The sequence below is a fragment of the Falco cherrug genome, chromosome 8, assembly GCF_023634085.1.
Source record: "Falco cherrug isolate bFalChe1 chromosome 8, bFalChe1.pri, whole genome shotgun sequence".
NCBI classification, from domain to species: domain Eukaryota; kingdom Metazoa; phylum Chordata; class Aves; order Falconiformes; family Falconidae; genus Falco; species Falco cherrug.
In genome coordinates, this window is record NC_073704.1 from 44,014,580 (window position 1) to 44,029,151 (window position 14,572).

Genomic DNA, 14,572 nt, shown 5'->3' on the forward strand with positions numbered 1-14,572 from the left:
TAATCCTTGAGAATAATTTACAAGCTGAAGAGCTCACAGAGTTTTTAAACACAGAATCGAAGTCTTTACCTTCTAACCACTTCTTTCCAGCCTTCTTCTCTCTTCTGGCCTCTTTTTGGACTAGTCAGATTCAGCTTTACATTTGGAGAGGTCAGAGGCAGGGAAACGGGCTTATAAGTAGTTGACAAAGAATTTGAATGACCTTCACTGTCAAGTCTGGGAACAGAAATGTGCCGATTATAATTTACAGAAGAAAACGACAGCATTACAGTGTACATTTCTGCAGCTTAAAACTACTAGCATGAACTGTTTTCATTCTTATTTTCCACCTGGAGCAACTGTTGGGTGACTTCACAGGTAATTTTTTTACCTTCTAATCCACAGCCTATATCCTTCCTCCAAGAAGTGGAGTGCTAAACTGAGTGAAGTAATACCAGAAGCACTAAGGACATCAGAAAAAAATAGTTTATAACAGGTGGCACACAGCCACTTAGGCACATCTTGATAATGTGTCTATACTATGTCCTCCTTTTCAAATAGCTTTTTAATAAATGGTACTTTTAGCAACAATGTCTTTTTATTACTAAGTACTTGAAAATGTCTTTTTCAGGTCTTATTGTTACAGATTTCCTGGAAACTGCTTCTACACCTCACTCCCCATTTTATGCATGGTTAACTGAGGCACAGGTATTTGAACACATTTATGTATTTAAGTCCCAGTGACATAAATTTGGAAGCAGGTGCCCAAATATCATTACCGGTACTAATACAGCTGCAGCAGTTCTAGTGGTACAAACATCACAAAGTTTGGGTGAGAGAGAAAAAAAATTAAAGAGAACAGGCAATCTCTTGTTAGGCTAACTGACCTATGTGGAGGTGAAAAAAAGCAGCACTGGGAGCCCACAAGTTTATCAGCAGCACTGAAACATACTCAGCAACATTCAAAAGTTATTGAAAAACTAGCCTTACGTTATACTAGCAAGGCATAGCTGGAAAATTTACAAAGGACCTCATGCTTCAGCTATCCTGCTAAGCATCACTCCTCCTCTTTACTACATGCAAATTTTTATTTATCCATTTTATTCTTCATTCTTTACCATATTTTACATTCACTGTGTCTTCTTGCAGGCAAATTGTTTGTTTATACTATATACAAACTTCAGAGATCTATCCACATTTAAGTAACCCAAGCATACTGATTATATGAAAAGCAATGTTTAGACAATATGCCTTTTAAAATAGCAGTGTCTTCTCTCTTTACCTTAGTAATTTCTAGCTCTCTGATAGTACATCTGCCCAAGGCATTTGAAAGTTCTCCGTAGAACTTTACTTGTTCTCAGGTAACTGTTAAGATTGAACCAAAGAGAACAAGAAAATGCATACGAAAGAAAAGAATGAAGTACATTGTGGAACAGTGATTCCTGGGTAGACTTTAAAAGCTTTTTTCTGCTTTGAAAATCTCTAGGTATGTTTTCAGAGAAGTGTTGTTATGAAGTCTGAGTTTATATTTCAGTTACAGTAGCCTTGGCATTGGCACGTCTATGACTAGAGAGAAGAGGAATTCAGGAAGAACAAATTTAGAAATTATTTTCAGACAAAGTCTGCCTAGTGCAAAAGCCAAAGAGCACCTGCAGAAGTTAATAAAATACACTAGCCCCGTTTTGATATTTACATACTGTCTTGCTTCCTAGGTGTACTTTAACAGAAGCACCACTTCCAACAAGGAGTTAGAAGTATGCATTTAGTTACTCCTGCTGTAGTGAACTGCGCAAGATTTCAAGGGTTTTTTAGGAGACCTTGGACAAAAGGTTTGTGTTCATAAACCAGTACGTAGACAAAATCCAGTTTCTAACATTCCTAAAGGTAATCCAAAACATACACCCCCCCAAACACAAGGGCTGACAAATCCACTCATTCTGCCCCTAATTTTAAACTAGGGGAAAAAAAGAAAAGAAAAAAAGAAAACCCCAACTCCCTTCGTGCTCTCAGGCAAGTGCCTCAATCAATCTGGCAACAGTCCTAACACCTGCTGCTCTTTTTGATCCTGTAGTGTTTGCGTTCTTATTGAAGCTGGGTTCTCAGCCAGCCAGTTGTCCTGTAGATCAACCCCCATACCCTCTCCCCTCCCTTAATGCAGGAAAAGAAAAAAGAAAACTATGGAGGATCAGACTCACACTGCTTATACATAAAAATAATCAAAGACTACTACAGATCCAGACAGGATCTAAGCTTTTTGATTCAGACCAATGACCTATCTAGAAACTGGTGTTATAAAAAGGCTCATTTTTATGTTTACGATTATATTTTATCTTCCAAACCATCCATATAGTCCCTGTACATTCACCAAGTTCTTGTGACTCTCACCTCTGGCTTGACAAAGTTAAATCAAACTGGCCATCAACCTGGCAGGTGAAATGCTCAGAGTCATCAACTTCTTCCCTCCTTAAAACAAAGAAATTGCAATTCAACTGAGTTAATGATGAAACCATAAAACAATCAAAAGGTAATGAAACCACTTCTGTAAATTGATTATAAGTAAAGCTGGCATTTCCTTTTTCAATTCCCAGCATATTCACTTTCAAATCTATTCTAATAAAGTTGACAATGCAACATGGATGCTTAAATAGCACAGAGAGGTAACTGGCTCCTTTGCTGAAGTAGTATTAAAAACTAGCTAGCCCGTTAAAAAAAAATAATCTTACCTTCACCATTTCAAAGAGGTTGCATACAACAATTTTGACAGTGTTATTTAAGAACTACACAAATAAAGCAAACTCAGTTTCTCAAGACTTTGGGAATGTACCAGTTGGTGTATAGCTTAAGCTACAAATTTTACATTGGCATAGGTAAAACTCTGTGAAACAACAGGGAAGCAATATGGCAGTCTCACCTTGTTGGTGTTTTTGAAGCAGAGCTGCTCGTTTTTTCTTCCTGAGAGGGGATAAGTAATGAGGCATAGCGCCGCTCAGACGAATTTGTATCCATTGTGAAGTTCAACTCTTGGCTTTTCCCTCCACTGCTACTTTCGCTATTGCAATCTGTGCTATCCAAGTTATCTGAATCACTATTCCCACTTGCACCACCACCTCTTGGCTCTCCATTTATTTTATTTTTATCTGCTTTTTGCTGTGCTAGAGATATATGCTGATCTGGTAAAATTATCTGCATGTTCTGAGGAGTCTCTTTTGTTTTATTTTTCTTATTTTTTCTATTTGTGCTGGGGGTAGTCACCACATTAGCTCTCTTCTTCCCAAAGGCATTTGTGAAAGTAGTTGAAGTTGCAGAAATTCCAATTGTAGTCGTAGTAGTTGCACTAGGAGGCTCTATAGGAACTTCTTGATCCACTGAAAGAAAAGCCGTTGATATATTGTCAAAAGCCACAATATACAGAAATCAGTGCTCTGACTGAAGACACTACAGCTGAAATTATGCTCCTTGTTGAGCTGTCAGACTATTTGCACCACATTCAGCTGTAAATCCTCCAAGAGCAAAAGACTTTTAGGAACAAAGTAGGGTGGAGTGGAGGTGGGAGGGGTGAACAAAAGACAAAGGGGCAGAGAGAAAGTGAATAAAGGAGTTTTGCCAGGAACTCTGACTGCAGAGGGAAGAACCAGTGCAGAAGCAACAATGTCACAGTACCAGAGAAGCCAGCTTTTAAACAGATTCCCTTACCTAGATGATTAATGAAAGGCATCCCCACAACTACATTGTTCACAGAAACACTTTTTCTTTACCTTCATCATCATTTTCTTCTTCATCATCATCTTCTTGAAGTTCCAGAGTTTCTTTAGGCTTGTTTTCTTCATCTTCTTCTTGTTTTCTTTTTTGTTCCTCTTTCTTCTTCTTTCTCTTTTCCTTTCTTTTCTCCCTTTTAGCTGCAAGAGCTTGTTTTCTGCTCTCCTCTCTTGACTGTATAGGATAAAAGGATCCATATTTAAAAACATTTTCACACAGACTGAAATATACTTAGAATTCAGATCTTCCCTAGAAATCTGAGGGGAGGGAGAAAGGAGAGAGCACAATGAACTAGAACTTTGCCATATACTGAATCATTATGCAGAAACTGGGAATACCTTATGGAACAACATGGCTAGTTAGTCCCAAAACTTCTAAGGAATGACAACAAAGTAACAACAAAACCAGAGGTACTATAAAAAGTATAATTTTACTGGATAACCAGCAAATCTCTGATCACTTCAGTCCTTTCCCAAAAAATACTGAATAACTTCATTAACATTCTTTGCAGCAATGTTCACAAAGATCTCAAAAAGATCTCCCAGAATATTTTACAGAAAAAACTGCTATAATTTTAACCGCTTTTTTTTTTATATATGGAATCAGCCAAGTCAACTATGCAATACTGTAGCTTTGCACAGCAAGTTATAGGTGTTTAACAAGTCAGCCATCTGGAAAATGTAATGAACTAATAATATGGAGCTTGTTTGCCAAAAACTGTAAAAGCCTCCATTAAAAGAGCCCGCTAAAGAATGCTGAAGAAGCATCTGCATTACTCCAGGACACTTCACAGTACCCTTGGTGAAGGAGAAGTTGATTTTCTCCACTCTCTGCTCAACTCCATATAGCTCATCGGGCAGCTTAAGTCCATAAAATGCTCATGAACAACACATCTTACACAACTTATAATATACCATGTATCACACCACCAAGACTGAAGACCAACATTACTCACACATCACCTGTCATGAATGTAACTTGCTGAAGTAATGCAAGAGAGCTACTACCTACAGTTAACTATTGACAAGTCCAAGCTTTACTGAAAGGGACAACAGAGTGGCTGAAGCAGAAGGCAGTTCTAATTTGCCACCCTCAGTGTATGCTTCACTTTTTGTGTATTAGAGGAAAGAAAGCACATACAATCACAGCATGAAGAACTACTGCCCCAAGAAGCATCAACAGAAAACACAGCCTATAGATTAATATATAGTTCAAACAGCTATGCTACACAACAGCAACTCTCTACTCACTTTTTCCAGGTCTAGCTCCTTCAGCAATATAGTTGCATTCTTATTTGCTTCTGCTGCCTGCTGGTCTTTAGCTTTCACAATTGTCTCCACACACTGGTGACACTTTTTCAACAGGTCCTGGAATGCAAACTTGTCTTACTACCTCCATAATAAATTAAAATTGACGAGTAAGGCTTGCTCTACAAATGTGAGATTAGCTTCCCTGTATTTGTAGACATACAGACTACTTCAACAGAACAGGACTCTGAATGCTGATTACTTTTTTTTTTATTCTGTATTAAAAAGGAGACGTACATAAACCTCTGAATCAAATGCATGTGAGAACATGTACATTCAGATTTTGCATACTTAAGAATTCCTCATGCATATATTTGCTGAAAATAATGAATAGGGTCTTTTCCTGAAGTTGAACTCACCTTGTCAGTTATTGTCGCTATGTATCGCATGCATTCAATATCTGAAGGAAACTGGTTAACTTCTTTCACCAGGAACTGAACTACTTTCACATGCCCCTAGAATAGGAAAGAAAATTCTGATCTCTTGTATACAATTTTCAACATTCATCATGAAAATACAAGTTTGATATCTCCTAGTCCAGTGCAAAAGACTAAAAATAAGCAAGAACATTCCTGGTAAGCTGCTGTTTGGGAAGAAAGGTAATTACTGTTTGCTCAGTGTTGCCAGCACATCTGCTCTTCTACATCACGGTGGCAAAGACAAGCTCTCACACAAGTAAATTTATTTTAAAATACATGGACCAAAACAAAACAGGCCCAAGGGCAGAGGCAGCTGTTCATGTTTTTAATAACAGGCCAGATGACCCTCTTTAGACCCCACTTGTCACCCCAGCCCACTCTTGCTACTCACAACACAGAGCTAACTTAGATTGTTCAATTACAAGGCAAATCTAATCAGGGAACTGGGCCACCTGAATATTATCCTAGCAAACACATTCCTTTGCTGCTGGATCCACTCATTGATGGGGTATACTGTGTAACCACAGAGAAGTACCCAACTGTTGCATCTGAAGTTATTTGAAAGCAGTGGAGGGACAGCAGTGGAGCTCAGTATTGCTGTTTGTCAAGAAAGCTGTACACTCAAGTTGGTATTTTGTTAAAGGCCAGGCAGCTACAGTTAATAAACTCCTCAGCTATATAGCTATGCTCCTTGTGTTCAACAACATAACTGAAGAAACAATGTTCTTCCTGCCAAGAAGAAAAGGTGGTGACAAAAGAGCCAACTACACAAAGTGTCCCACTCAAGAACAAATAAGGAACAGAACAGGAGAAGCACAAAGGAATCAGGACAGCTTATTACAGACTGGTATTTTGCTCATCTCAAAAGCAGGACTGAAACAAGCAGTTGATCTGCAGAAATTTAGAGGGGACAATGGTAATCTCGAAACAGTAAAATATCAAACAGTGCAAGTTTTTGGACAGTGTATAACTGGAAATAATAATGTTAACATGGTTTATGGAGCAAAGTTTTTCACCTTTCAAAAATTAGATCTGTGTGAAGTACACAGATCATGATTACTTTAAAGCAGGCATTTTACCAAAATAGTAATTTTGCTGTGTTAAATATATGAGTTTTCCAAAACCAAGCATTCTGATTTAAGACCAAATGAGAAATTCTTGTTTTGAAAACATTTAGCATTGAAACATAACATTGTTGGTCTCCTACCTTGCGAAACGCTGACATAAGAGGTGTAATTTTCCGATTATCTGCAGCATCCACATCTGCTCCTGCTTGCACAAGCAACTGAACCACATCATAGTGACCACCATTAGCTGCCAACCACAGAGGTGTGTTTCCTTTCTTGTTACGAACATCAATATGTGCTCCTCTAATAAAGTACAAGTGTAATCAAGTGAAACAAGGTATGAATAAAGGTGGAAGTCAGGAAGTAAGGCCGTGAAAGATCAGAGTAAAACTCTATATATAACTTTAATTACAGTGACTAGATAGAAAAATTCTGTCCCTGAAATCTGCTGTTTTAAGTTGCAATGTAGCAACACAGGAATTATTCAAACCACCTCACAGTAACAAACACTCACTTCATGTAGCCTACTGCACCACAGCAATGCAAATAGCAACCACGGGTCCTTTAAATCATCATTAATGTGGTGGCTCCCCCCAGGACAAAGAAGCCCCTTCAGATTTCAGCAGTGCACACGGTTATGCTTGAAGAGCTCAAGAGTTACTTTCAGACTTTGCCTCCCAAGTGACAGCTGGGAAATGCTCATATGGGAATTGTGGATTAATACACAGCCAACAGAGCTGTGAAGCCAGACAGTGTTTGCCTACCTCTGGTCCCAGCTGCCTGCTTCATTTAATTAACACTGAAGTAGCAGGATACACCAAGATAACAGTGGAGAGTAGGGAACAGATACCACATCCTACTTCTGCAGCTTCCCATTCCCTTTACTATCAGATGCAAGAGGCGATGTAAACAAGGGCACTCTTGCCACAGAAGAATACAGCTACAAAACCAATGTGCTGCTAATGACAAGGAATAATTTACCGATTAATCAGGAGCTCACAGAACTTGTAGTGACCCTTATCTGCTGCAATTGTTAAAGCTGTATCTCTTGAGGAAGGCACAGGCGGAGCATTAACATCTGCTCCTTTATCAAGAAGAACCCTTCCAACCTCTGCATATCCTCCTGAAGCTGCTTCCATCAGAGGTGTGAGACCAGTCTGTGCAAGGAGAGTAAGTTACACAGTGTGAAATTTGTACAACATACTTTGGCTAAGACACAAATGATTTCTACACTGGGAAATCAGATTTTTTTATTTAGCTGCTTATACTTAGTTTAGAAGCCTAACCTTCAAGCATTTTCTCTCTCAAAAAAGACCCAAATAAAACAAAAAAAACGCAAAAAGAACGAATACTCTCGGGCTTTGATTTATACAATTGACTAAGTACCACCAGATAACCTGTCTCAACAGCAAAAACAAAAGTTTACAACAGAGATTCTGTAAAACACAGATTAGAACAGATCAACGTTCTAAACAGAACAAATGAAAACACAGGTGTTTCTAAGAAAATGCTCAGAAACTAGCTTTATTGCTTTTCTCTAGCCTCCCTTAGCGTTGAGACTGATCTGCGCCCAACTTGGTTGCCAGGCTAGACTATTAAATAAACTTATACCAGCTGCTAACATGCCAAACTGACCATTTGAGAGCTGGCTTTTATCCATATCCCCTTTTCTCCAGCCACAGTCATTCCAGAAGCAGGCGGGGTAGGACAGACACAGCCATTATTTCAGCAGCTTTAGGGGTTACCAAAAATTCCTTTGTGCTGGGGAAATCAGTCTGGCTGTGTACACAAGCTTAAAGCTTGCTTTATGGTAGGAGACACAAAGGCGTCCCAGAGTACCAAAGGATGGGACCTGTAGAGCATTTCAGAGGCACAGAAAGTCACAGTACTGAAGCCACAGGTTCTACAGTAATGTAAAAGTTTTACAAAGTTTGATTGCACTACTTCTGTTGTAGACAAGACCTCTGTTCTATATGAGAATCACCAGAAGCAGCACTATTCTCTCCTGCCTAGACTTTACTGATATGTAAAAATATGTATAACCATCTGTTCTGTTAACAAGTATCGTGTCAAACTTAAACTTGAAAAGTTTCTTAGTACTACAGAACAAGTCAATCTAAGTTTCATTATGAACTCAGAAGGGCCAGTCAGCTTTTCCCTAATGCAGAAAATTCATCATCGATGTTTCTATTTAAAAAAAAAAAAAGAAAAAAGAAAAAAAACTTATTTCAGAGCATTTAATAAGTCCTCTGATGCAGTAAATCCTCTGAGCCAAGACAGCTCAAAGTAACAGGGAAATCTGAAGAAACTTGATGACTCGGAGAAATCACCTGTTAGGAATAAATCATAAGGAAAGGTGATTCACACACTTACCTTCGCCCTGTGCTCGACATTGGCCTTCCTGTCCAGAAGTAGACTGACCACCTCTGCTCGGCCTTGGAAACAGGCCAGGGTGAGGGCTGTATTCCGGTTGGTCTCAATTTGGGCATTAATATCAGAGCCCATATCAAGCAACAATTTCACTGCTGGTACATGGCCATTCATAGCAGCCAGCATCAGAGGAGAAATACCTAGCTTACTACCAGTCCTAAAGGGAAAGAAACAAACTGCAGTTCCCAGAACCAGAGGAATGCTCTGGGAAATAAGTGTGTCTAAGAGGGACAAAATGTTTTTTGTAAGCCAGAAAGAAACATATAACATACACAAATATAGACATTGACCTAAAATACTAGCATTTTTTAACTGATTTGGAGAAATCATTTAAGTAACTACATGCAATAGACAATTGTAATTTATAAAGGAAAATACATTTCAGCTTTTAGACATTCAGATGGCTGAGGCACACATCAGCCTTAAACTACATATACTAAAAATGAAGGCTGCATCTGATCAGTTCATAAAAACACATGCTTCTAGCACAGCTGCATTTCTAACTTGCTCAAAGTGATAGAATATATGTAATTTTTCTTAAAATGAATGAAGGCTTAAGGGACATAGCTGTGTAAATTTGTTCCTCTTACTGAAAAAGACATCTTCAAGCAAACACAGAGCTGGCCCAAGTGCTTTGCGTCATTCCTTTACCTGGTTCTACTGGAAACAGTTTGACTTCTAGATCCCAGAATGGTGGAAAAGGGAAAGAATAAGTTTCCAAACTGTAATAATCCCTTAAGATTTAGGTATAAGGCAGATGAAATTTTTGACAGTTAAAAGCAATTTAAAAGCACTAAGATAACATGAAGGATAATATCAGTGTAGAATGGCTGCAAGGAGGTCTGAAAGCACTCAAGATTCCAGCCTATGCCTCAGTACATAGCCAACAACGGAGTGTCTGTGCTATACTGCAGTTCATCTGGTGTACATAGTACATTACCTTGAATTAATTTCTGCCCCCGCATTGAGAAGAATCTTGATGATATTAACGTAGCCACCAGACGCAGCAAGGCTTAATGGCGTATAATCAGACACATTCCTATGTTCTTTATTTGCTCCTCGGGCCAACAGCAAATCAACAACCTGAAAAGACAAGCATGCACATTAAAAGATACTGTGGCTTTGCTGATTACTCAGGAAGTGAAAGGATGTTATCACATCTTCAAACCTTCCAAGTATGCTACCAGTTTCCATTGTCAATAGGTAAGATTCTACAGGAAAACCTCTCTTTTGTTTTACTTTTATGTATGTGCTGTACAGACTTAGCAACTTATGAATACATCAGGTAATCTCTGTGGGTTGCAGCAGTGCAACACTTGTCTTCCAGAAAGATTATTTTACCTAATCAAAGATGCAAGGCCGTAAAGTGAAGCTCTTCTTGAAGTCTGCAAACAAGGGATCTATCCCACTCCCATAATGTCTCACACTGAGCCTCTCTTTCAAAAACTCCCACAACTTTAATTCAAATGACACCTGAGCCAAGTCTGACCATCTTTCCAATAAAACACATGGTAATGGAACAAGTGTCAGGAAGCACTTCTCTATCAGAAGCTGTTTAAGACAAAAGGGGGGAAATCTGAAATACTTCTGGTGATGTACTGCACCTTAGTGGACCTCATTTTATTACTAACAGAGGCTAGGTGATTTTCAAATAAGCTAGAAAAAAAGGTTGCCAGCTGCTAAGCCAGAAACAGAAGAGGCAGATTCTGGCATAAGGAAAAAAATATAAAGAGGAAGAACAAAAGACTTAAGTAGTTCAATAAGCAATGCTACCACAGGCCAAACTGACGTCTCCTTTTATGTGTGAGCAGCACTTTCACAGTTAAAGATCTGCAATTCAGAAGTCAAAGTGGAAACTCTGAGTTTTGGCCAATTGTTTTAAGCTTTAGAAGTTCCCAAATTTACCACTCCCGTATCTGGCATAGAGCCCTTTGCCATCTCCATGCCATCTTCTAAGCTAGTATGCCCATGACTAACATAGGAAGGATTTAACAAATCCTATTTGGACCAAAAAGAAAAAAAAACCCACAAAAAACCCCAAACAAAAACCAAAACAGAAAAACCCCACAAAAAACCACACACAAACCCAGCTCAGAGAAAACTGAAGCATCCTTAAAAGACTAGTGTAACGTATCCTGCATCTGCACTTATCAGCTCTGCACATTACCACTAAAACCATGTACTGGCAACAAAATTCCAGTTTCTGTCCTTGTGTGCCTGCACCAGCTGTTTTAGTTTTGAGAGTAGGGGAAAGCGTAATGGAAGTGTGCAGTAAATACAGTTATTCATTAAACATCTCTACCTCCCTCACAAAAGTACTTATCTCGCAAGGATACATCAACAGAAGAATGACCACAACTTACAAACATTAGCTAACAAAACTGGAATACCCAAGGGAGAAAAGAATAAATCCCCTTTCCTCTTGCAAGAAAAGAAATACCTGAAACAGCTACACCTATACAGGTTAAAAAAACTTCCAGAAAAAAGATGATCTATTATACCATCGAAAAAAAAAACCCCTCCAAAAAACCACCGCCACTGTACAAAAAACTGCCTACAAAGCAAATTCAAACCCACTGAGGACAAGTATGTCTATACCTCTTGGCGTCCACCAGAGCATGCCAATGAGAGCGGAGTATCCTTTGTACGCTCAGACTGTGCTTCTATATCCCCACCTTTGTCTAGAAGAATTTCCACTACACCAACATGTCCAGCAGTTGCAGCCAGAATCAAAGGTGTAAAACCTAGTAACAAGAGATCATGTTAAAAGCAGCCTTGAGAATCTCAAAAGTTTTAAAGCTGCAGAAATACACAAAATGGTTAATGCACAATGACATCTATTGAGCAGACATCTTCCCCAGACTGGGAGCTTCCTGGTATAGGCCACAATCTCCGACCCTTTCCTATAGCTTACTCTTCTGACCCTGACACATCTTATTCCAGCCAAATATAGCCAAAGACTCTTCAAAGGAAATCTAAACAGTACTTGCACTCATCAGTTTGGATCAAGTTCTGAACAACTCATCTCTTTAGAGAAGTTGCAGCTTTCCACTTAATTCCTGTTTAATAAAGCTCCAACAAGTGAACACATCTGCACTGTGCCTGCTGCTTATTTCCAGTAGTCAATGTGAGCTCCAAGGACAGTGGCAATGTGGGTTGTTTTTTTTCTCTCAGCTCTACAAGATTTGAGATTTTGCTGAACTCAGTTATTGGTGACAATAGGATACACAACCTGACAACTACTCCCTGTTAGCTTTGTCAGCCAAGATTTGCTATTTACCCCCATTAGCTGCTCTACCTAGTATCTAAGGTCTTTTGTAGAAGGTGGATCATAAAGACAAAAGCATTTCACATCTCACATATCTGCTTAAGATACCACTCAGACGCAGCTCCTTTCAAAAATACACATAGAAAGGCAGGTAATGTCCCTGGCTATATTATAGCCAACATTTCTACATGAAGCACAGGAATGCAATTCTACATTTTTGCATGCTGTGATAATTCTCTGGAGCAAAGAATCCCAAATCCCAATTTGAAATTTACTGTTTCAAATTGTAGTTCATGGTCAAACTGTTTTACTGTTTTAGCTTACCTTTCTTATCTCTGTGTTCAATATTGGCACCACGGGCTATCAGTACAGATACAAGTTCTTCGTGACCTCCCGCACAGGCAAGGGTCAGAGCAGTGTCGTGATTACTTTCAGTCTTCACAGTTGGGAAGAAAAAGAAGTAGATATTCAGAAAATAAAAATACTTTAAGATAACTTTTTAATACCATACTAGATTTTTTTTTCCTTTCAGAACTTATCAGAAAGCAAATCCACTCAAAACCAGTTGCAATTACTCACATGTGCATCGATGTCAACTGAAGGATACATAGGGAGCACTGACTGCGAGGGCACATTGCATGATGCCTGTGAACAAGGCTCAGACGTAGGGGATTCAGTCGCGTGCGAGGAGCTGGTGGAGCCACTGGGCACTCTGCTATTCACAGCTGAAAAGTAATACCAAGTTATCGATCCACTCTCAGGAATGCCACATTCTATATGAAAAATATTCAGTCCTGTTTAACTGCAACAGTCTAATAACAAAACAGTAATGGGGGGAAACAAGTGTTCCCAAACCCAAACAGGTTGGTGTCTTGCACAAAGAAGCCTTCTGGCAGTTGAACAGTGTAAGCATCGTCTCTGAACTGTGTTAAGTTAGAAAATATTTTTATGAATTAGTCTGTATGCATTGCGAGTATGAATTATGAAGGTTATTTGTTATCCTTTTCAAATTGTAACCTTCACTGTTAAAATTCAATCATATGCTCACTTTAAGCAGACAAATGATTCATCACTAAAGCACATACCTAATGTGCAGAAATACAGTCTCATTCTGGAATTCCTACGTTTTTCATGTAAAGGTTAGTGCATACCTAGTCCCTATAGCAGGTTTTCAAAGCAAGATGACTGACAGTAACTTACACCATTAAACGTGTCTCAGAGTTGCAACAACCCAGTAAATAAGGGTAGAAGAAAAGCAGACAAGAGGGAGCAGTCAACAAAAATAAGAAAGCTGAAAACTGTCTGTGCTCCCTAAAATTTATCCTGATTGACCCATCTGTAAAAGATTTCATCCTGAAGATCTAACACAGCTTGGTGTCACAAGGAATGAAACTTTTATATTGGGGGGGGGGGGCGGGGCGGGGAAGAGACTCCAGTTTTATTCAACTAGTTTTAAATGAACCTTTACCAGAACAAGCAGACATATCCTTGCACATACGTACTGCAGGGCCAAGACCTCTGCCTGCCTTTGTAACCAAATGAGAGTCTGAGGGGAGCCGGAATGTGTCTAAGGCTCAGCTGGGATTACCTGGCAGGAAGGTCTAACAAACCTATGCACTAGCTACGAGGGCACTTTAACCATAGTAAGCCATGCTAATATAGCAGCTGGATTTGACAAGTATTGTCCCTGCTGGATTGCCAAATTTCTATACCTTGCAGTCTCATTACATGGCATACCTCGTTAGCATTTTAATTATTTCAAAATACACAATACCTTGTAGTATTCCTGCAACAAGCAACTGATGGAAAACACTAACAACTGCAGGTAAGCAGCATCATTTTGTTTTAGTCCAAGTGTTTCAAGCAATACAGGAAGATGAAGGATGAACTCAAACCTGCGTACAACTTAAATTTTTGCAAACCTTCCCCAGCTCAACCTTCCCTATTCCACTGACACATTGCACACCAGCAACTACTCAAAGGAAAATGGTGCAGACTAAAAAGTCTTAGTAAAATCCTCACCATGACCAGTAACACCACTAATTCAGCCTACAGGACTGCATACCACAACAAAGGAGACATAAGATTAGAGAAAGTTTAGGTGGGTCACTTCAGCTGGGTTCTGGAAACACGGTGGGGGGTTGTCACTGAAATTTTGGGAGGTAACAAGTTTTCAGCTGTAGTTTTTAAGTAAAGCAATCTCCTTGCTCATAAGCAAAAACCAGCATTAACATTTGGCTACCACATTTAAGCAACAAAGTACTGTATCTGAACTGAGAGTTGACTCTTGCTCGAGAAGGTTGTAATGTGAAGCAAACCAGGTTTGTATTAAAATTTTCCAATATA

The 14,572-nt window shown here is 39.1% G+C and overlaps 1 protein-coding gene across 20 annotated transcripts in view; it reads right to left on the bottom strand.

Annotated features, from left to right (window-relative positions):
- Positions 1–14,572, bottom strand: part of ANKHD1 (ankyrin repeat and KH domain containing 1) — a 117,130-nt gene that overhangs the window by 18,888 nt on the left and 83,670 nt on the right. For all 20 annotated transcript variants that reach the window (XM_055719552.1, XM_055719540.1, XM_055719542.1 and 17 more), the window contains 13 exons: positions 12,806–12,951; positions 12,551–12,662; positions 11,557–11,702; positions 9,899–10,041; positions 8,902–9,115; positions 7,510–7,685; positions 6,669–6,831; positions 5,402–5,497; positions 4,986–5,102; positions 3,735–3,909; positions 2,891–3,344; positions 2,365–2,442; positions 70–216 (listed from right to left, as the gene is read on the bottom strand). In XM_055719552.1, coding sequence (XP_055575527.1) covers positions 70–216; positions 2,365–2,442; positions 2,891–3,344; positions 3,735–3,909; positions 4,986–5,102; positions 5,402–5,497; positions 6,669–6,831; positions 7,510–7,685; positions 8,902–9,115; positions 9,899–10,041; positions 11,557–11,702; positions 12,551–12,662; positions 12,806–12,951 — 2,167 coding nt within the window. The remainder of the gene's footprint in view (positions 1–69; positions 217–2,364; positions 2,443–2,890; positions 3,345–3,734; positions 3,910–4,985; positions 5,103–5,401; positions 5,498–6,668; positions 6,832–7,509; positions 7,686–8,901; positions 9,116–9,898; positions 10,042–11,556; positions 11,703–12,550; positions 12,663–12,805; positions 12,952–14,572) is intronic.